Source organism: Hyperolius riggenbachi, chromosome 6 (genome assembly GCF_040937935.1).
Source record: "Hyperolius riggenbachi isolate aHypRig1 chromosome 6, aHypRig1.pri, whole genome shotgun sequence".
Taxonomy (NCBI): Eukaryota; Metazoa; Chordata; class Amphibia; order Anura; family Hyperoliidae; genus Hyperolius; species Hyperolius riggenbachi.
In genome coordinates, this window is record NC_090651.1 from 115,691,475 (window position 1) to 115,713,961 (window position 22,487).

At 42.2% G+C, this 22,487-nt stretch overlaps 1 protein-coding gene across 5 annotated transcripts in view; it reads left to right on the top strand.

Annotated features, from left to right (window-relative positions):
- The window catches only part of TGFBR3 (transforming growth factor beta receptor 3), a 336,698-nt gene that overhangs the window by 129,499 nt on the left and 184,712 nt on the right, over nucleotides 1-22,487 (top strand). For all 5 annotated transcript variants that reach the window (XM_068239808.1, XM_068239810.1, XM_068239811.1 and 2 more), the window contains exon 3: nucleotides 12,978-13,162. In XM_068239808.1, coding sequence (XP_068095909.1) covers nucleotides 12,978-13,162 — 185 coding nt within the window. The remainder of the gene's footprint in view (nucleotides 1-12,977; nucleotides 13,163-22,487) is intronic.

Consider the following 22,487-nt stretch of genomic DNA (forward strand, 5'->3'; position numbering starts at 1 on the left):
TCAAACAAAAAAAAAGAGTTTTACTCACCTGGGGCTTCCAATAGCCCGCTGCAGCTGTCCGGTGCCCTCGCCATCTCCCTCCGATCCTCCTGGCCCCGCCGGCAGCCACTTCCTGTTTCGGTGACAGGAGCTGACAGGCTGGGGACGCGAGTGATTCTTCGCGTTCCTGGCCACAATAGCGCCATCTATGCTGCTATAGCATATATCATATACCATATAGCAGCATAGAGGGTGCTAATGTGTCTGGGAACGCGAAGAATCACTCGCGTCCCCAGCCTATCAGCTCCTGTCACCGAAACAGGAAGTGGCTGCTGGCAGGGCCAGGAGGATCGGAGGGAGACGGCGAGGGCACCGGACAGCTGCAGGGGGCTATTGGAAGCCCTAGGTGAGTAAAACTCATTTTTTTTGTTTGACTTAAGTGTCCCTTTAAGTTCGAAATTAACAATTACTGCTGGTCATGCACGGTTGGAGCTTGTGCATGCCAAGTACGTACAGTATTTAGATGGTGGCTTGTCCTTTACTACTTGTGTAACTGTTCACCAATCAAATGATTAAAGAAGCAGAAATGGACAAATAATGGACTCGGGTGGCCGCAGATGAAGCTATTTCCTTAATTTTAAAGGAGCAGCCACTATTCACGTTTATGATTTTATGTAGATTGTTTTTGTAATTCTAGAAGCGCTCATGCAAATTGTTATAATGCTCCCTTGCAGTCTAGTTAGTAATACCAGAAATATATGATTGCAAGCCTTGATTAAGGAGCCATGAGCTCCGATACGAGTGAGCTTTTTAATGTTGTGTGTCCACTGATTTGACAATAAACGGAGACTTTTTTTCACCCAGCCACCGGTGCAGCGGAATCCCTTTTTCCTTTTGCAGTCATATGAGTTCCCTGGATTCCTGACTCCCTCTGGCGTGTGTGTGGTTGGTAGAAGTGGGTCCATTCCTGTTTTTGCTATAACTTACATCCAACTAAAACTTTTTATATCGGGAATTGTTCCCAGGACAAAAACGAGCAAATAAATAACTAAGAGAATGGAAGACTCTAGATCCTGCAGAGGCTTTTCACATCCTCCTGGCCTTCACCATTGCCGTGCATGGACCCCCGAAAGTAATCCGATAAGAGCATGTCATGTGATCACAACCGCACTTCGCTTAATGCACAAGCGTAGCCCTACTGCACCTGCACAAGTATGGCCGCTTGTACTCAGTAAGCCATAGTAGCTTGTGCATGTCCAGAGGATGGACCAGAGTCTTTCTGCGTCCTCCACGACCTCACCGCCGATGGGCAGGGCCTTCTTTTAGTTCACAGCCATGCACCCCTTCTTGCACGACCTCTGCCGTACTGTGCCTGCCCCAGTATGGCTGTGCTTGTGCAGTAAAAAAAATATCTTTTTTTTTGGTTTTGTGTTTAACCTCGGGTCCACTTTAATGTTAGTTGTGCAGGCAGCCTCTATCTAGAAGTAATAGAAAAGTTGTTGGTTATCTAAACTCTGTAACATGGCCAATCACTGCAAGCTGTGACTTATCATAAAGTAAGCAAAGCACTCTATTTGCAAAGTCTATTTCACATGAAGCAATGATCTGCTGCTTTGATAGCGTACCTGTACCAGTCCCAAAATAAACTACAGCTCCACTTTTTGGACTAGCTTATTTGTTTAATTCCAGTAGTACTACAATATCTAATGCAAAACATGTTTGTCCAAAACAAGTCTGGTTCTGTTTTTTTGCTACGACCTTTCATCAAATTTGAGCAGACTAGAAAAGTAGCCAAAACCAATGAACACACTTGCAATAGAAATGATAAGTTGCAAGGTCTCTCTTGCTGGCCACTTGGCAAGCTGGTATTGTAGGGGTTAAGTGATATAGAGCTTGTGCTTACAGGTTGGAAATTCTTTACCAGTGTAAAGCTGGCCATACATATAGATTTTTGCACAATGTGGCAAATACTTCAATCCCTCTCTGATATGAATTTGATCAGAGAGGGCTCAATTCCCCCCATACACTGCACACCATGAGATCTATCAAATTGCAGCATTGTACTTAAAGGAAACCAGAGATAAAAAAAAAAAAGGTAAATACCTGGGTCTTCATCCAGCCCCATCAGCACGGATCACTCTCACGTCGCCGTCCTCCACTGCCTGCAGCTCCGGTACCGAGTCCCGTTAATTCTGCCAGTTGCGGCAAGTCTGAGCAAGAGAAGTGCGCCCTTTACGTATCTCTCTGGCGACCACCAGAGAGATATGTAGAGAGCGCACTTTCTCTTGCGCAGACTAGCCGCAACTGGCAGAATTAACGGGACTCGATACCGGAGCTGCAGGCAGCGGAGGACGGTGGTGTGGGACCAATCCGTGCGCCTGGGCTGGAGGAAGTATAAAACTTTTTTTTTTTAAATAGGTCTCTGGTACACTTTAAGGGTAAAGAGGTGCCCTGGAACAATAAAACGGGATTAAAAACCTACTAAAGGTAAAAAAAAAAAAAAAAAAATTAGGTGGCTTACCTCAATAATGACAATGTCTTAATAGACAAAAAGTATATTTGCACAGGCAACGTGTTTTGTGGGTCTAAGCCCAATGCCTCAGGCCAATAAGAGTGCCGAAGAGTTAACAGCCTGAAGCGCTAAATGCCTCTCTCTATGATACAGTGCAACGCCATGGGCTGTCGGTCTACTGCCTCTCCACCGTCACGTACTATCAACTGATATTTACCGCTTGATTGGAATTTCGTTGTAATTTCGAAGCAGATATTTAAGAGCAGCAGATGAGAAATAATTTATTTTCAGAAAGAATGGCAGTTAAGCACCAGCTCCCACTCTTAGATGTTAATCCAATGGCAATGCTCAGGTGAAGCTGACGCTGTCTAGGAGCATCAAAATGTCAAAGCAAGTACTTCCAGATGTCAGAGTGATTGATTATTGTTGAGCCATGCAGATGATTCCATTGCGCTAGTTGTCCAAACTAGGCATCTATAGATCCAGGTTTACAGGACAGTTACAGTCTTTAGAGGAGAATGTCATGAAGTGTCAGTGAGCAGCGAAATGATTTGTTTATGCCTCAAGCCCGAGGTATACAGCTATTCCAGCTCCTTAAGTCTACATACTACAAGGTATGGAGTAGAATCTGATCATAGGGCTTGTTATATATCCTAATTTATTTATTTATTTTAGTATTTATATAGCGCCAACATACTACGCAGCGCTGTACAGATATATGATCTTGTCACTAACTGTCCCTCAGAGGGGCTCACAATCTAGTCCCTACCATAGTCATATGTCTATGTATGTATTGTGTAGTGCCTGTATCATAGTCTAGGGCCAATTAAGGGGGAAACCAATGAACTTATCTGTATGTTTTTGGGTGTGGGAGGAAATCAGAGTTCCTGGAGGAAACCCACGCAGACACAGGGAGAACATACAAACTCCTTGCAGATGTTGACCTGGCTGGGAGTCGAACCAGGGACCCAGCACTGCAAGGCGAGAACGCTAACCACTACGCCACCGTGCGGCCCAAATAATTATAGCTATTGCGTCTAGTTACTGGTACTAGAGACTAGTTGCCTGCGTGACAAGGCCTTAGGGTACTATTTCTGATATAAACCTTCCAACAGGGCTGTATCTGGGCACAGGCCATACAGGCATAGGCCTGGGGTGCACTCTAGTGTGCAGGACAAAATACTGCACTTTCTTTATCGGTGCACAGAAAAGTATCTTATGGTAGTACCCATGCAGTGTCTTGCAGATTTTCCATGTCCCCTATAGTGTAATTCTTAGCTGATGCTACCCTATTCATCTTCTCCCCTGATCTCCTTAGAGTATGCATGTGTATGTGGGGAAGGTAGAAGGGTGGGGGATTGGATTACCTGGATCACAGATTAGAGTACCTGGGACACCAAATAAGTCACAAATGGCCAGGCTTTCAAATTTTGTTGACAAGCAAACGGGCATACAGAAATTAACTAAATGATTCCTCTCTCTGATCTGTGCATGGTCCTTTTCATTTTTTTTGCCCTTGTAACCTTTAATTTCTGGACACTAAGATCTGGTGGTGAACCTTAGGAAAATATATTCCACAGTTTTATTTTATGTTTAAATCTACTTTTTAAGTTTTAACTGTTTTATTGTTTTTGCTCAATGACACATTAATTGAAGTATGCCAGAGCTAAAATGTATGAACTATTGGCCCTTTTTATCTCTTTCCTGCTCTCAGACGCCATTTTCTGCTAGAAAAGTGTTTTATAGTTGGAATGTCTTATCAGTGAGCGTCACACTGTCACTTCCTGTATGAGTCAGGACTGAGTCAGCCACTTACATACCTAATATTTAATTCTTTCAGGCAGAGAAAGAAAAAAAGGAACACAGCATAGTGTTTTGTGTGCTAGGCACTGAACGTGTCTATCTCATCATGTCACATGTCACCTTGGGTATCCTTTAACCAAAAAGTTAATTTTTAAAAAATGCATTTCCAGGTGCTCAGTTCCCTTTAAGGAGATAAAAATGTATACTGAGTTTATACTAAATATATATGTCTGTGTATGTGTGTTTAGGGCCTGTTCAGACTGTCAGCGTATGAAGAATGCGTATAAAATCAAAGAGAACGCAAGTTCAAAAACGCATTCGTTTTTCTTGCGTTCTAATGCGTTTTCTATTGCGTTTTGCACACACACGTGACCCGGGGGAAAAAAAAGAATTATGGGAACCGCAGAGGGATACGTACGCTAAAAACGCAATAGTACGCGTTTTTGATACGCGTCCATAGACTTTTATTGCGTCCGTTTCTATGCGTGACGCACAGAACTGCGTGCAGCAATGCGGATAAGAAACGTATGCGTCTTATACGCATACATGTGAACTAGCCCATTCAAAAGCATTAGGAGCCGTTTCTATGCGTTTTTGGTACCCGGACACGTTCCCTGAAAACGGCTAGGAACGTGCATAGTCTGAACAGGCCCTAAAGGTAAAAAAAAAATATATATATATATATATAAATAATAGTTTTGCTCACATTTCATGTGCATTTCTAAGTACTCTTCTGAAGGCTCTAGTGACTTAGCCATCAGGCAGTAGTATAGGCACTGGAGTATTCCCTATACATTTTAATATGCACATACATCAATTCTGTCCTTGTGGTTTCCTGTAATTTGGAAGCAGCCACAGAAAGACGCTGATGGATCTCAGCAGGAGACCCATTTCTCTGTAGAAGTTGTAAATATGTTTTGTCTGGTAACTCGGTCTTATATATTGAAGCGTGAATGTCGCCCCCACAGTATTGGACCCCACTGCTGATTGGACCAGACACAGTTTCTCTGCTTCAGAATGAATCTCTACTAAAATATGTTCAGTGCTGCTTAATAAAGTGTAACTTAAACTCCCTTCGACCTTCATTATCAGTGATTTTGCTTCTCAAACTGTCTGTGACACTGTAGGACATTTATGACATTTAGGCCCGTATTCAATTTCCTTTTTTTCCTAAGTATTCTCCTAGGTAGTATTTTCACACCTTATCAGTACATTGGCCTCAATTCACTAAGATCATGCTAGAGATAATAAAGCAAGAGAAAACTTACCTCCACACGTGAGAGAGTTATCTTACCTCTTCATTCCTTAAGTTACCTCTCCTATAGTTAATTTACCTCCTCTGTAGTTAATTTACCTCCTCTGTAGTTATTTTCACACGCAGTTAATTAACAGCCTGTCTTTAACTCTGGAGTTATTTTAAGGATTGGAGAGTTAATTTAAAGACAGAAGAGTTAACTTTAGGCTTGCCTGAGGTAAAATGTTTCCTGAATACTACATGCCTTATCACCATGGTAACAACTCTAGAAGAGTTATTAAAGACAGGAGATAAGCTTAGTGAATTGAGGCCATTGCCTTTTAAGCCACCAGCAAGCAAGAACATGCTAAGAAAAGTTTTGGCAGAACTTTTTAACCTACTTTTTGATATTTTTTCAACTGCAGAATGCTGAAAAGCTATTTAAACAGGAGAAGAAACATTATCACCTAGCAGAAAACTTAAGAGAAAAAGTGAATTGAATAAGGTCCTTAGTTGTTTATATTCAGAAGCTACGCTATGCTATTCCTCTCTTTTCCTGCTAGGAAAGTAAAATTTTACGCATTACACCCGTAACGTGTAAATATGTACTTGTTGATGTCTTCAATAGCTTCCTGCACCAGCAGGAATGCGTAAAAACGTACGCATGACTCCTAGTCGGCAAAAGCGAAACTAGCTGGCAGCGGGGGACCAGAGGAGCCATGAGTGACTGCGAGGGCACAGGATGGCTGCAGGGGGCTGGTAGATGCCCCAGGGGAGTAAAACTCATTTTTTTTTACAGTTAAGGTTCCCTTTAAAACCAAAAAAAAATGTTTACAGTAGTTGATGCGCTCCAAATACCTATGCAAAACAGAAGTTTGCCTTCTTAAAACATAAGGTATTTGCGATTATTCAGGTTGGAGTGAGCTTTGAGGCGTCCCACAATGCATCGCTGCTGAATATGCAAATCATCTCTTTGATGTCCCTAGACATCAAATTGATAACATGTTTTGCAGCTTAACTCAGACACATATTCCTAATAATTACCTGAATGAGAATACCAGTTACGCCTCCTTTTTGCCTATTTGATGTCCCAATCTCTCCATCTGTGGGAACGTCAGATCTCTGGTTTGCTCTTGTCTCCCCTCTGGTGGGTTTATTGCCGACCACTTGTTGCTATACTATTTTTCTAATATTGATTAAAGATGCTTTTCATACCCTGAGGGGGTCCCTTTATGTGTATCCCCCTTGTATTATGCTTTAGGATATATGCCACTGTTTACCATCAATTCTTTTTGATATAGTTAATCTGTCTTATCCAAAGTTTTTGGATTTGTTTTATATTTGCTATTGCATTGGGATACCTGGACGGGGCTCTTGCTTCTCTCTGTCCGGCCTTGGGTTGCTGCTGGGTCCGGCCTCGCCCGCCCCCTCTGGTGGTGCCGCCTGGTGTGGTCAGGGCTTGGTGGACGCGGCGGCTTGGGGGTGTGCGGTGCCTGTTCTGGTCCGGCTGCTCTCTTCCGCGGTGTCCGCCCACCCTGCCCGCCCGGTGTGCGGCATTCGGAAGGGTGGGTGGGGTTTGGCGGACGCGCCGGCGGGTTGCCAAGGCGACCTGCCATAGCGTGTGCCTGCCCCGCCCACCCGCCCGGCATTGGCCGCTTGTGGGGGCGGGTGTGGCCGGCCCATCCTCCTGCGCGTGGACCTGGTATAGCCCTTGGATCCCACATGGCAACCAGCACACCAGCTTGATCCTACAAACAACCATTCCAACGCAATCACGGCACAGCAATCTCTGGAGCACGTAAGCCAGCCCCTCTGGGACAGTACTTTGCTACAATATACCTGCCTGTTGCCACTCTTCTGCCTGCATGCAAGCAACATGGATCAGGTTGTCCAAACATGAACTTTGTTTATTAGCAAGTGTCTTTTATTTCAAAGGCTGGATTGCTGTTTGTGCCTGTCAGATGCCAATATGGAACTCTTGCTTTACTAAACTTGCTCTGCATGGAACTGTGCTTTTTTATGCTTCCTGCTGTTGGTGAATCAGGCTGTTGCTATACAGACCAAATCACACAGATGTATGATCACCAGACCTGCCGTGACTGCGCTGTTTCATGGCATTGATGCAAACTTGTGTGACTTGCTGGATGATTGCTGAATCTTTCTCTATTGAGCGCTTGAGCCGTGTTAACCTTGATGGATTTATCTGTGTCTCCCTGTTCTCATTAACGTATGTGCATGCTAACTTTCATCCCAAAATCAGTGACACGGTTACTGTACAGCTGGATTATCATTCTACAGGGGTCTTTTAGGTCCCATCATTTATTACCAGTGGAGGTATAGACTCAACAGTGGGGTTTGCTTTAGGGGGTCGAGGGTCCAGGTCGGGGAGGTTGCTGGGGGTGCGGGGCGGGCACATTTTTAATGATGTTTTTTTTAATGTTATATACATTTGGGTTAATAAAGTATTTTTTTTTTTTATATAGTAATCAATTATCTGTGATTTGTGCTTAACCGGGTCATACCCACTTTTTTCTTCTATCTCACTATTTTCTAATAATTACCTGTTCGTAAGCCAGAAGTTCAAGCTCAGATTTTGTTTTGCATGTTTTTTTTTATAGAACATATCTTAAATGAATTGTTTCAAAAAAATGTTGTCGTGTTTCCAATATAGAGAAGGAAAATGTCTGCTGAACCATTTCTTATGTCCTCAGCAACTGACTACTGGCTTCTCACACTCATTAAAGAGAAACTCCGACCAAGAATTGAACTTTATCCCAATCAGTAGCTGATACCCCCTTTTACATGAGAAATCTATTCCTTTTCACAAACAGACAATCAGGGGGCGCTGTATGACTGATATTGTGGTGAAATCCCTCCCACAAAGAAATTCTGAGTACGTACGCTTGGCAGTTTCCTGTCTGTGAACCTTGCTGCATTGTGGGAAATAGTTGTTTACAGCTGTTTCCAACTGCCAAAAAAGCATGCAGCAGCTACATCACCTGCCCACAGTAAAAATGTCACCATGTAATAAATGGCAGAATGTAAATCAGGGATGTAAAAGATTTTACAATGGGCAAACACTGACTAAATCATTTATACATAGCTATTGTAAAAATGAAGCACTTTTTTTATTACATTATTTTCACTGGAGTTCCTCTTTAAAGGGGAACTGAAGAGAGAGGTATATGGAGGCTGTCATGTTTATTTCCTTTTAATCAATACCAGTTGCCTGGCAGCCCTGCTGGTCTATTTCTCTGCAGTAGTATTTGATTAAAACCAGAAACAAGCATGCAGCTAGTCTTGTCAGATCAGACTTATAAGTCTGAACCACTGAAACACCTGATCTGCTGCATGCTTGTTCAGGGGCTATGGCTAATAGCATTAGAGGCAGAGGATCAGCAGGGCTGCCAGGCAACTGGTATTGTCTAAAAGGAAATAAACATGACAGCCTCCATATACCTCTCTCTTCAGTTCCCCTTTAAGCCTGAAACTGTTGCCGTTTAGTCACATTGGCATGAAGGAGGACATTGATTGCTGGGACACCTGAAACCAAGCCTTCCTTTTGGCTCCTAGTTTGTCATAAAGCAGTGCTGTCCAGCTTTGTGTGTGTGGCAGGCCAAGCTCCCTAGAACCATGCTCTGGAGGGGGCGGAGTAGCAATGTCCTGGCTTTGGGGGGCAGAGCTGGATGGAGAGAAAAAAGTGGGCCTAACAGAAGTAGTTAGAGGAGAAAGATAGTGACACAGCAAACAGGTGGGCTGCAGCAAGCGTTCTCTCAGGCCGAATGCAGCCTGTTTGCTGCCTTTTTGGACAGCCATGTGATGAGGTATGGCTTCAGACTGGCTGTAGCCTGTATTTTTTTTTTTTTTGTATTTACCAGAAACAGGAATGTTTTTGTAAAACTTTTTTTTGCGCACAGTTAATTTAAAGGAATGTTCTGTTAAAGCATAAAGCAACTGCGACTTGTGCTTCTTATGTCTGCATTAAATTGAACGGTGAAATAACACGTGCATAAATATAACCACTGTGGTTTCTAAGATGCATAGAATACTTGGAAAATTGCTGCAATAAACAGAAAACCAATAAAATTCAGTAGAATTTTAGAAACATAACATAGAAAAGTCACAAAACAGCAGCTATCCATACCTGCCAGATCTGGAAGCTAGCACTGTATCTTTTGCTTCCTTTCAGCCAAAACTTTAGCCTACCAGAACCTTGTGGCAATATCTGGAATTATTGGGCAAGGAATCTATGTTCAACCATGACACTTCCATGTAAAATAATTGGCATAAAACCTTTATATAATTACCTGTGGATGATATTAAACACTCCTTCAAAAACTTTTCAAAGATCAAATCCAGCCATTTTTATTTCTTTTTACAGAGAGTAGAGAAAGGTAAGATTCATAATAGGGTTTTACTGATGTCGGCTGTGCTGTCTGTCTGCATGCTGACAACTATAGTAGATGAAGAAATATGTCAAATGTATTCTAACTCACACTATCTTGAGGTAACAATGCTGTCAGTGTTCCTACTGTGGAAATGTTTATCTTACCTTCTTTCCTGTGGGACACCCTTCAGCGTGACAGAATGTGAGTGAATTTCACCTCACCTTGGAACCAGGACTCAGCACTAATGTATCATTGAAATCCCCCTGAAATATGCCCAGGAAATTTGGTATTTATTCAAAGTGTTCAATAAAAATATTAGAAAAATAAAAAACTACAATGGCATCGAGATGGTAATTTTTATTGACAACAAGAATTTTTATACAAACAAGAATAGTAATATAAGGTGACGAAAGAGAGGGGGCAAGTGAGCAAAAATCAGCTTGCCATTAGTAAAAGGGAAATAAAGTTGTCCCTGTGTCAAAGACGAACAATAAACTAATGTCACTTCAGTCAGACAGATTAGATATTCCTTCTACAGCTGTTAGGAGGATGTGAGAAGCATGTAGAGTGGCCTGGACTGGGAAGACCATTGTCTTTTCAATTACCCTGACCTGAGGCCTAGCTCTCACAGGTGCTCACATCTACCTCTGTCTCTGAACTACACAGGAAAGGCTTGGAAAAATCATTACCACACTGATGTCTTCCAAGGGACATTCTTAGTTGAATGTTCATATCCCTCTGCTGTTATTTAGATCTAGGTTCTCAACACATGGCAAACTACCCCTGGGAATACTTGGTTGGGTTCAGGTTGTGCTTGAACTTGTGGTAGTCAGTGAAGAACAGTAAGTTTGGGTATTCAAATAAAAAAATCATATTATATAAATAAACCTGAATAAGTATTGTTAGTTAATTAAACGCATACAGAAATGTTTGAAGAACATTAATACTCAAATATTGGGGGCTCCTAACAAATATATGTATGGCAAGGGCTAAATGAAATGATAATGTGCGCAATGAGGTTATTCAACAAATGCGATCTTATGTAAAGGGGTACATGCTGTAAAAATGTTGGCAAACACATGGATTATCAGATTGGCTGGGGAGAAGGTTCTAGCTGGAATTCCATGTACCATTTCCACAGACGAATATTGAAAAAATTGACCTTAGTCAAAAGTTTTGACAAATTGCCTTTGGTGAATTCTTATTTCTTCTGACAGATCCCCTGTTCTTATATTGCTGCATCATTCATGGTGTTTGGCATCTTCACTGTTGTCCCATAGTTTTGTGCTGATCTGATAGGGGATGAGTGGGATATTTCAGTATCTTTCATTGCAATGTAGCATTTCTCAGTAGTTACTGTCATCCAGTGCCTTAAATTATAAAGCCAGTCCATAGGGTGGTGCAGGTTCTGAGATGAGCAAGCAAGTCTACGAACTCTGTCAGATAGGAGGATGAGAACTGCAAGTTTGATGGCCAGTTCAGTGTCCCATCTGCCGAAAGCCCTTAAAGGGGAACTTCAGCCTAAACAAACATACTGTCATCAAGTTACATTAGTTATGTTAATTAGAATAGATAGGTAATATAATCTCTTACCCACCCTGTTTTAAAAGAACAGGCAAATGTTTGTGATTCATGGGGGCTGCCATCTTTGTCATGGGGGCAGCCATCTTTTTGTTTGAAAGGAGGTGACAAGGAGCAGGAGACACCGTTCCAACTATCCTGTGTCCTGATTACCCCTCCCAACTGCACATGCTAGGCTTCAAATGTTAAATTCAAAATGTAAAAAAAAAAAATTGCACCAAAACAGCAGAACGAGAACAACAAAATCAGAAATCCCATCATGCTTTGCACAGCATCAGGGGAAAAAAGCCCGGGCAGTTTTGTTCTGTGCAGCTAAAAATGAGGCTTGTATAAGAGAAACAAAGTTCTGATGCTGTGAAACTGTTGAAGAAACACAAAGCCTTTTCAGTGCCGCTGAGTCGATTTTTAGTCCGGAGGTTCACTTTAAAAAGGTAGCACAATGTGCCGGTTCACTTGGGGTGCTGCCATATAACACATTGGCCCATATGCAATTATTTTTTTCTCCTGAGCTTTCTCCAAGGTGATATTTTTTGAAACTGTTCAATAAAATGCTTTCTAAACCACCAGAAAGCAAGAAAACACTTAAAATAATGGTGATAGTACTTTTTAATCAACTTTTTGGTGTTTTTTCAATTGCAGAGTGCTGAAAAATTAGTCTAAATAGAAGATGAAAAATGATCTCCTAGGAGAAAACTGAGGTGAAAAAGTGAATTGCATATGGCCCATTGGCCTTAATTCACTAAGCTTATCTCCTATCTTTATCTCTACACCTTAGTTAAAGCAAGAATGATGTGTGGTGGTAAGTTTTCTTTTGCCTTATTATCACCAGCATGATCTTACTGAATTGAGGCCATTGTTATTTTCGGCTATGGCTGTTTAACTGTCATACGCAGAATTCTCCTTCCTGACACTGAGTATACAAACATTCCGCAGCGCTGCATCTAACAGCACTAAAGATGTCACCCCAGATACATTTTTATGATGCAAATCAAGAAGAGGAAAGAGTGAGGAAAGATTTTACAATGGGCAAACTCTGGCTTTCTAATTTCTAATGAGCAATTTTGGGTGCCTGGAGTCAGAGTTGTAGTCGGATGATTTCCATACTGACTCCACAGCCCTAGCTGTGATTGTTCTCTGTTACAGAATAAATATGGTGTCCAGGTTTCTATATTATACATACATTCAGCTAACTTTTTTATGTGGTAGAATAGATAATGATAACTGGCAGAAGGCTAATTGCTTATTTCTCCATCCTTCCTCTGCTCAGCCCTAGTGTTCTTGTGCAGTAGCTCATGGCATCTTTATGAAGCATATGGCATCTTTATGTCCTGCATTTTTGCTTTTATTTTCTAACATTTTTTTAAATTGGTTCTTGTTTCATAATTCCAGCACTAATTACCACATGGTGAACAGGAAGGGGTGTGCTGTGTTAGATTGATGGTATTTAGTGGGCTAAATATTTCCTCTTTGTGTCTTCCAGGCCCTATTCCTGAAACTCCATGTCTGCTGTCACCTGTTACTGAATCTCACCCTGTCCAAGCCTTTCTGGAAAGCTACAGTGTTTTATCTGGCTGTGCAAGCAAAGGAACAATAAGTCATCCCCAAGAGGTCCATATCGTAAATCTAAAATGTTTAGAGGAAGACCCCTGTCAAAGCGAAAAAGAGGTATGTGTGATTTACAGTATAATCTGTTCAGCAATGTTTCCTGTAAGCATAGTATTATACCTTGGCCTGTTGTTTTAGGCTGCCATTACTATCACTGCTGTTGATCCTGTTACTGATAGAACATCCTGCAGTGTTTACACAAAAATTCTTCACACAGGACTGCTGAATCCCAGCTAAAGGCGCTCAAACACAATGCTTTCTCTTTCTGTTAATCAAACAGAAAAAAATCACAGATAGCACTATACCAGCATTAACCCATTCAGGTTCCGTGGTTTTCACGTGAGAAATGTTCACCTCCCATTCATTAGCCTATAACTTTATCACTACTTATCACAATGAACTGATCTATATCTTGTTTTTCCGCCACCAATTAGGCTTTCTTTGGGGGGTACATTTTGCTAAGAGCCATTTTACTGTAAACGCATTTTAACAGGAAGAATAAGAAAAAAATGGAAAAATTCATTATTTCTCAGTTTTTAGCCATTATAGTTTTAAAATAATACATGCCTCCATAATTAAAACTCACGTATTGTATTTGCTCATATGTCCCGGTTATTACACCGTTAAAATTATGTCCCTATCACAATGTATGGCAACAATATTTTATTTGGAAATAAAGGTGCATTTTTTCCATTTTGCATCTATCACTATTAACAAGTTTAAAATAAAAAAAAATATAGAAATATTTCATCTTTACATTGATATTTAAAAAGTTTCTAAACTTAGGTAAATATTTACATGTTTTTTTTTTTTATTGTAATGTTTTTTTTTTTATAGTAAACATTTTATTTGGGTAGTTTTGGGAGGGTGGGAGGTAAACAATAGATTTATAATGTAAATGTGTGTTCATTTTAATTTATTTTTATTTTCAGTTGTAGTATTACTTTTTGGCCACAAGCTGGCGGCCATGAGTTTGTTTACATGACGTCACTCTAAGCGTAACACACGCTTAGAGTGACGCATCGGTGAGGGAACGGCCAGAAAAGGCGCAGCTTCCGAGAGAAGCTGTGAAGCTGTCGCTTTTTCAGCGGGGGAGAGGAATCAGTGATCGGGCACCATAGCCCGATACATTGACTCCCTGGCTACTGAATCCGCGGCCGGGAGTGCGCGTGCACGCTCGCGATCGGCCGCGGGAGCGCGCGGTAGCGCGCATGGTTCCTGGGCGTAGTTTCTACGTCCAGGAACCAAAATAGGCTACGCAACCAGTGGCCTTCTGGCCCCTGAGAAGCCATACGTTTTATCATGCAAAGCTGGTAGTAGGTGGCATCGCATGCTAGAACTGCATATTCCTATAGCTAGACTAAAAACACGTTTCCTTCTGGATCTTTTAACTGGATTGGAGAGTAAAGCTATGCAGGAACATTAGATTTTCCTCAGCCAAAAGTTGGTTTCACAGTAGTCAGTGTATACAGACTGATAGCGTGGACATTTGTAGTGCAGTGAGAGCAGCTCTGTCAGTTCACATGTGCTCTGCTCTCCTCTGCATCCATCCGGAACTCCAGCCAGTGAGGAGAGGAGCAGGTAGGAGTGGTGGGGGGTGGGGCGGAGATAAGTGACGCAGGGCTGCAAAGATTGAAGCAGCCCTGCTTTCTTTACATGTCTGCTGGTCTGAAGCAGGGCGATCAGGTGGGCGAACATGTGCAAAGTTGTGCAGGCAGGGTCCTCAAACTGATGTTGCTTGGGAGTCAGCTGCCCTGCCCTCCAGGCGCCATTGGCACTGGCCTAGGTGGCCTGTGCAGAAATCCGGCCCTGCCTTTTCATAGCTACAAACAAAGTGCAAGACAATTTTGCATCAGATCAGACAAAAGTGTAATGTTATTGCTCAGCGGCGCCACTGAGGACATCCCCGTCACTTTTTGAGTGACAGCAGGTTCAATGTAAAGACTCAGAAGGACTCCACTGTTGCATATTGATAAGCCACAGGGCTTCTATGGTACTTTGCAGAGATGAGACAAAATTGGAGGTTTTTAGCAAGTTACATCAGCTGTGTGTCCATGGCCCAAAAATTAAGCTGTCAAACACAATGCCTACTGTGACACATGAATGATGGAGACTTGGTTATATATTTTGCAGTGTATGTTAAAGGGCTGCTTTGAAGGAGCCACCCTTTAGATCTCACACATCTGAGGCAGCACAGTGGCTAAATGGTTAGCGCTCTTGCCTTGCAGCACTGCATCCCCGGTTCGAATCCCAGCCAGGTCAGCATCTGCAAGGAATTTGTATGTTCTCCCCGTGTCTGTGTGGGTTTCCTCCAGGCACTCTGGTTTCTTCCCATATCCCAAAAACATACAGATAAGTTAATTAGTTTTTCCTTAAATTGACCCTAGATACACACACTACATGATACATACATAGACATGAGACTATGGCAGGGATTAGATTGTGAGCCTATCTGAGGGACAGTTAGTGACAAGACAATATATACTCTGTAAAGCGCTGCATAAGATGTCTGCACTATATTAGTACTAAATAATAATAATAATAATCTGGAGAAACTTGCTCAGGAAATTCAGGCTATACTACTTGTTGAAAAGTGCAATAGTCTTATTTCAAGCTACAGAAATCACTTGTTAGCAGGGATGCCTCTAAAGTTTGTGCAACAAATAATTAGGTTAATGTAAACCTATGAAGTTTGGAAAAAGAAGTCAGATACTCTGAATCCTCTAGATCAGTGATGGCTAACCTTGGCACTACAGCTGTGACAAATCTACAAATCCCATCATGCCTCTGCCTCCCCGAGTTATGCTTAGAGCTGTCAGAGTATTGCCATGCCTCATGGTACTTGTAGTTCTACCACATCTGGAGTGCCAAGATTAACCATCACTGCTCTAGATGTTTCCCACAACTTCTTCAAGACAGCAGGGCCCCTCTGAAAGTTCATGGGCACACTCCCGTCCATGAACCAGTAGGGCCGCCCTGCGCAGGACAGCTTGTGCCTGCGCAGTAGCACAGATCCTCTTGCATTTTCTAAAGTCACCGGCGTCCTTTAAGGGTCCCATCATTTTTGTCCATACCATTTGAATTTTGTATTAGAAATATTCTATTGAATCAAAATGCTAAACAAAACAAAGAGTTTGGTGAATTTGGAATAAACAATGATAGGGTTCTAATTACTTATGTAAGTTTTATATTATTTCAGAGACATTTGTGAATTCCACTTTTCTTGTAGAGGGGTGCCAACAAATCTGTTCACCTATACATATTATAGTACACTAGCTGATTGCCCGGCGTTGCCCGAGTATGTATTTGGCTGGTGTTGGCTCCGCCCACTTTTTCTAACCCTAACACACAATTACTCAATGACCAAGTTTGTGAGCTTTGCCATCTTTGGCATCAATAATTTGCATTGAAATGAAAAAAATTTGATTGGCTGTTTGTGGCTCCACCCCCTTTTCTGAATTTTAACCCCAGTCACCCAATGACCAACTGTACCAGGTTTGAGGCCTGTGCCATTTACAGTGCAAGAATGGTAGCAATTAAATATTCCACTTGAAAAGCAATAGATGAAGTTTGATTCACTTTTGTAGGCTTCACCTACTTTTCTAAATAATAATCCCAGTCACCCAGTGACCAACTGTGCAAAGTTTAAGAACCCTGCCAGCTAACAGTGTAAGAATGGCTGCAGTTTAAATTTTCCGAGTAAAATTTGTATTTGTCTCCACCCACTGATGACCCGGCGTTGTCCGTTTATGTATTGGACTGGTGTTGGCTCCGCCCACTTTTTCTAACCCTAACACACAACTACTCAATTACCAAGTTTGTGAGTTTTGGGGTCCTTGGCATCAATAATTTGTATTTTCCCATGAAATGAAACAAATTTGATTGACTGTTTGTGGCTCTGTCCCCTTTTCTGAATTTGAACCTCAGTGACCCAATGACCAACTGTACCAGGTTTGAGGCTTGTGCCATTAACAGTGCAAGAATGGCAGCTATTTTAGTATGCCCCTTGAAAATCAACAGGTGAATTTAATTTTGATTGGCTTTTTTAGGCTCCACCCACTTTTCTGCATATTAATCACAGTCACCCAGTAACCAGCTGTGCAAAGTTTGAGAACCCTGCCATTAACAGTGAAGAAGGGCTTCAGTTTGCTACCCCCCCCCTCCCAAAACATTTTTGACTCCACCCACTTTTTGTAACCTTGAGTCACTACTCAATGACCAAGTTTGTGAGCTTTCGGGTTCCTGGCATCAAAATTGTGCTAATGGAAGCAGTTTATCAAGTTAAGAAATCTGGCTGTTTGTGGCTCCACCCCTTGAGTGAATTTGAACCCCAGTCACTTAACGACCGACTGTAGCAGGTGTGAGGCCTTTGCCATTAACCGTGTAAGAATGGCAGCAATTTCAATATTCCCCTTGAAAATCAATAAGTGAATTTTGATGGGCTCTTGTAGGCTCCACCTACTTTTTTTGAGAACCCTGCTTAACAATGTAAGAATAGCTGCAGTTTATATTTTCCCATGTAAAAAGTTAGTTTTTTCGGCTCCACCCACTTTTTCTAACCTTGACATACAGTCACTCAATGACCAAGTTTATGAGCTTTGGGGTCTTTGGCATCAATAAGTTGCATTTTACCATTGAAATTAAACAAATCTGATTGTCTGTTTTTTGCCCGCTCCCTTTTCAGAATTTAAACCCCAGTCTCCCAATGACTGACTGTACCAGATTTAAGGCATCTGCCATTATGTATGAAAATATTCCCCTTGAAAAACAAAAGGTGAATTTTGATTGGCTGATGTAGGCTTCACCCACTTTACTGAATATTAATAACAGTCACCCAGTGGCCAACTGTGTCAAGTTTGAGAGCCCTGCCAATAACAGAATGGCTGAAATCAATCTAACAAATCCGATTAGCTGTTTGTGGCTCCACCCCCGTTACTGAATTTGGACCCCAGTCACCCAATGACTGACTGTATCAGGTTTGAGGCCTCTGCCATTAACAGTGTAAGAATGGTAGCAATGTAAATATTCCCCTTGAAAATCAATTGGTGAATTTTGAGTGGCTGTTGTAGGCTCCACCTACATTTCTGAATATTAATCCCAATCACCCAGTGGCCAATTGTGTCAAGTTCGGGAACCTTGCCATGTAAACAAAGTTGTTGGTGCCGCTCACTTTTTCTAACCTTGACATACAGTCACTCAGTTATCAAGTTTATCAGCTCTGGGGTCCTTGGTATCAATACTTTGTATATTCCCATTGAAAAATAAACAAATCTGATTGGCTGTTTGCGGCTCTGCCCCTTTCTGAATTTGAACCCTAGTCACCCGATGACCAACTGTACCAGGATTGAGGGATCTGCTATTAACAGTATAAGCATGGTAGCAGCTTAAATATTCCTTTTGAAAATCAAAAGGTGAATTTTTATTGGCTGTTGTATGTTCCACCCACCTTCCAAGATCTTAATCTCATCCACCCAGTGACCAACTGTGCAAAGTTTGAGATCCCTGCCATTAACGATGTAAGAATGGCTGCAGTTTATATTTTCCCAGTAAAATTTGTTTTTGGCTCTGCCCACTTCTTGTAAACTGAACACACAGTCACTCAATGACCAAGTTTGTGAGCTTTCAGGTTCCCGGCATCAAAAATGTGTGAATGGAAGCAGTTTATCCACCAAGGAAATCTGATTAGCTGTTTGTGGCTCCGCCCCTTTGGTGAATTTGGCACCCAATGACCGACTGTAGCAAGTTTGAAGCCTCTGCCATTAACATTGTAAGAATAGCAGCAGTTTAAATATTCCCCTCATTCACCCAGTGACCAAGTGTGGCAAGTTTGAAAACACTGCAATTAACAGTCTAAGAATGGCTGCAGTTTACATTTTACCATTTAAAATTAATGGCTGAAATTTTATTGGCTGTTTTATGCTCCGCCCACTTTTCCTGGATTTGTAACCTCGTTCACCAAGTTACCAACTGTGCCAAGTGTGAGGACACTGGCTTGATTACTTTGAGAATGGCAGCCTTTTACATTTTTTCCATTGACATGAATGGGTGAAATCTGATTTGCTGTTTGTAGCTCCGCCCACGTGTGCAGGGGGGACGCGAGAACCCCAGAACATATCATCCCAGGTAGTAAGGGATCTGTATACCAAGTTTCGTTCAAATCGGTCAAGACATTTTTGAGTGATCGCGGCACATACATACACACACACATACATACATACACACACACATACACACACACATACACACATACATCCGATGTTATATATATATCGATTTGTCATACCATACCACATAGAGAGGAATCATAATATTATTTTCTATTTATGTAGTGCCAATGTCTATGGTGTACAAAGTACAAAACAAATAGTGGGGAGCATAGATACATAAGTAGTTGAACACACTGTACAATCAGGACATTCAACATCACAACTGCTGTTTTCTTTGTATGCGTTTTGCATTGACTATAGCAGAGCTAGTTTTGCTTTTATATTAAGAATTTTTTATGTGGTAGAAATATTACCTCTTTAAGAGCTCTGCATTCTTGGTTAAGCTGTGATTAAACTAAACATGCTGCAAATTATCTTTTAATTCTCCAGGCTACATGCCATGATTGCTATAAACAAATATTTAAGTTCAAATTCTTTCACCCTTGCGATGCATAGTTAAGTTATATCATATGGAGATTGCATTCTCTGTCTCTGCTTCTTTTGCTGACCGCAGCATTTTGAGCCGAGAGAATAATTGCTCATTTAAACAGGGTTCACCAAGGGAGGGCAGCATGGAATTTTATTATGACTGCGACAGACTGTTGACTGCTTGACTTTACCCTCTTTAAATCTTGATTGCCATCACCATTGCAGAAAACTCCTTCCTAGAGGCATAAATCACAGTAATACTTGCTACCAGTGAGTGTCAAATCAAAGGTCCCTATTTGTACAACCATCACAAAGGTGACATCTTGAAGATTTGCTGCCGCTAACAGCCAAGATCACTGCTACACACAATCTGTTTTCATACACTGCTGTATCCACGTAGACCATTCTGCATTGTGTAAGGGTACAATTTATGTTTTTTGCATAATATTTCATTTCTTCAGTTTAGCAGTATGAAGCAAGAGTTATCGAAATTTCCTTTTATGAAATGGTTATTATTTTTTATGCACATATACAGAGTGTGCTTTGAATGGTTGTATAGGAATCCAGAGTTAGTATAGGAATCAAGATTATTTTTATGCATAGTTAGGCGCTATATGTTGGTGTTATGTAAATTAAAGACGATGATAATACAGTATCTAAAAAAAGTTTTTTCCAAAAGAAAAGGCACATTTTTAAAAAAAATGAAACCTTTTTTTAAAAATTTTGTATGTAACTAAGAATGGTCAATGACAGGCAAATAATTCTGAATTTTTGAAAATATTTATTGTAATCTTATACAGCTTGAAAATGAACCAATCAAATGCAGAAGTAGCAGCAGCAGATTTTTTTAGCTGCATACATTTCCATAAAACTAGTATAACAATTTGCATCAACTTAGAATTTGTGAGAAAGCGCGGAGGAGCCGCCGCCATGAGCCAGCGGCGGGCGGCTCCTTCCGCACACGGCAGCTACTCGCACGGAGAGGCAGCCGCCTCCTCACATCATGAGGCGGCTACCTCCGTGCATCAGCCGGCAGAGAGCGGCGAAACCACCGCGCTGGATGCGGCGGTTAGCCGGCAGGTCCCCGCTGCGGAGACACCGCAGAGCGGGGCTGTGCTGGCTGGGACTCGTGGTCCCTCAAGATTCAGAGTGACGCGCGCGCGCACTCAGACAAGATTTATGACACCAGGGGAGAGTCAGCTGACCAGGCAGGTCAGCTGACCATAGCTCCACTTCCCATTGGTCCAGCAATCAGGGAGGTGCTGGGGGACACCTAATGTATATATACTGCTGGCTGTTCATTCATCTGGTCTCTGGCGTTGCGATCACATATGTGGGAGCACCCAGATCCGTAGTCAGATCCTTAAGTGTGCCGGGACCAGCTGGAGCTGTAATCCTACACTTAGATAGATTTTGATAGCTAAAGTACTAGTTTGATTGTGATTATTTGTTATGACTTCTGCCTGCCTCGACTATCCGCCTGAACTCTGATCTTGTACTTCGATATTTTCTGATACCCTGTTGCCGAACTTCGGCTCGTTCCTAGACTCTGTTTCTGCCTCCCGATTTTGTACCCCGATATATCTGATACCCCGTTGCCGAATCCTGCCTGTACTTTGACTCCGCCTTTGCCTACCGTATTTGTACTTTATCTGTCCGTGTGTTACGATCTGGCTTGTCCGACCTCGAGAACCGACCTCACGATTGGAGGCGGTTCCCAGTCCTCATAGTGATACTTCCTTCTGAGGGTCACTCGTGGACTTTCCTTCCTACTGTCAGTCTGACTCCTCCCGTCTTGGAGAGCTCAGGTCTGCGGAAGGAATCCGTGCAGTTCTCCTTGCTGCACTAAGGCCTCGGCCTCTTAGTGTTACTGTTACACCAAACACTACACTCTACTCAGGTGAACAGAGGTTAGCCAGTATATTGGATTATCGGTGATACTGCAGATCACATATAATCTGGTATACGTCTGTATTCCCCGTGACGCTGCAGGTCACCGGTAATCAGACCTCTCTGTACTTCACCGATCGTTACAGAACGCCAGACCAAAATACTGATGGAACGCACTGATCCTCTGACTGTGCTTGCCACTTCGGTGGATAGCATTCATCAATCACTAAGCCAGCACAAAGCCTTAATTGATGCCTTATCAGGCTCTGTGAGAACCCTCCAGACATCAGTTTCTTCAGTGCGATCCCCTCATAGTGATGACATTCGTATGCCTGTCCCAGATAAGTTTTCCGGCCACAAATCTGACTTCCGGAATTTCAGGAGTAGAGTGTTGTCATATTTTGAGTTAAGGCCCCGATCCTCGGGGACTGAGACCCAACGGGTCATTTTCATTAAAACTTTGTTGACTGGAGACTCCCAGTCATGGGCATATAACCTGCCGGCTACCGATACTGCCTTGACCTCAGTGGAGGAATTCTTTAAGGCCATGGCCATAATCTACGACGACCCTGACCTTGCTGCATCCTCAGAGCGGAAGCTCAAACTCTTACGACAAGGCAGAGGGTCGGTCTAGGATTATGCGGCAGAGTTCCGTAGGTGGTCGGTCACCTCGAGATTTGATAATTTTGCCCTCATGGACTACTTCCTGTCTGGGTTGTCGGAAGAGGTTTCCGACCTAATGTTAACGGTACCCGAACCCAAGACAGTTGATGAGGCCATATCATCGGCCATTCGAGTGGATCGCAGGTTGCGCCATCAGAGGCAGGTTAGGGGCAGTCACCGTGTAAGGGTGACATCGT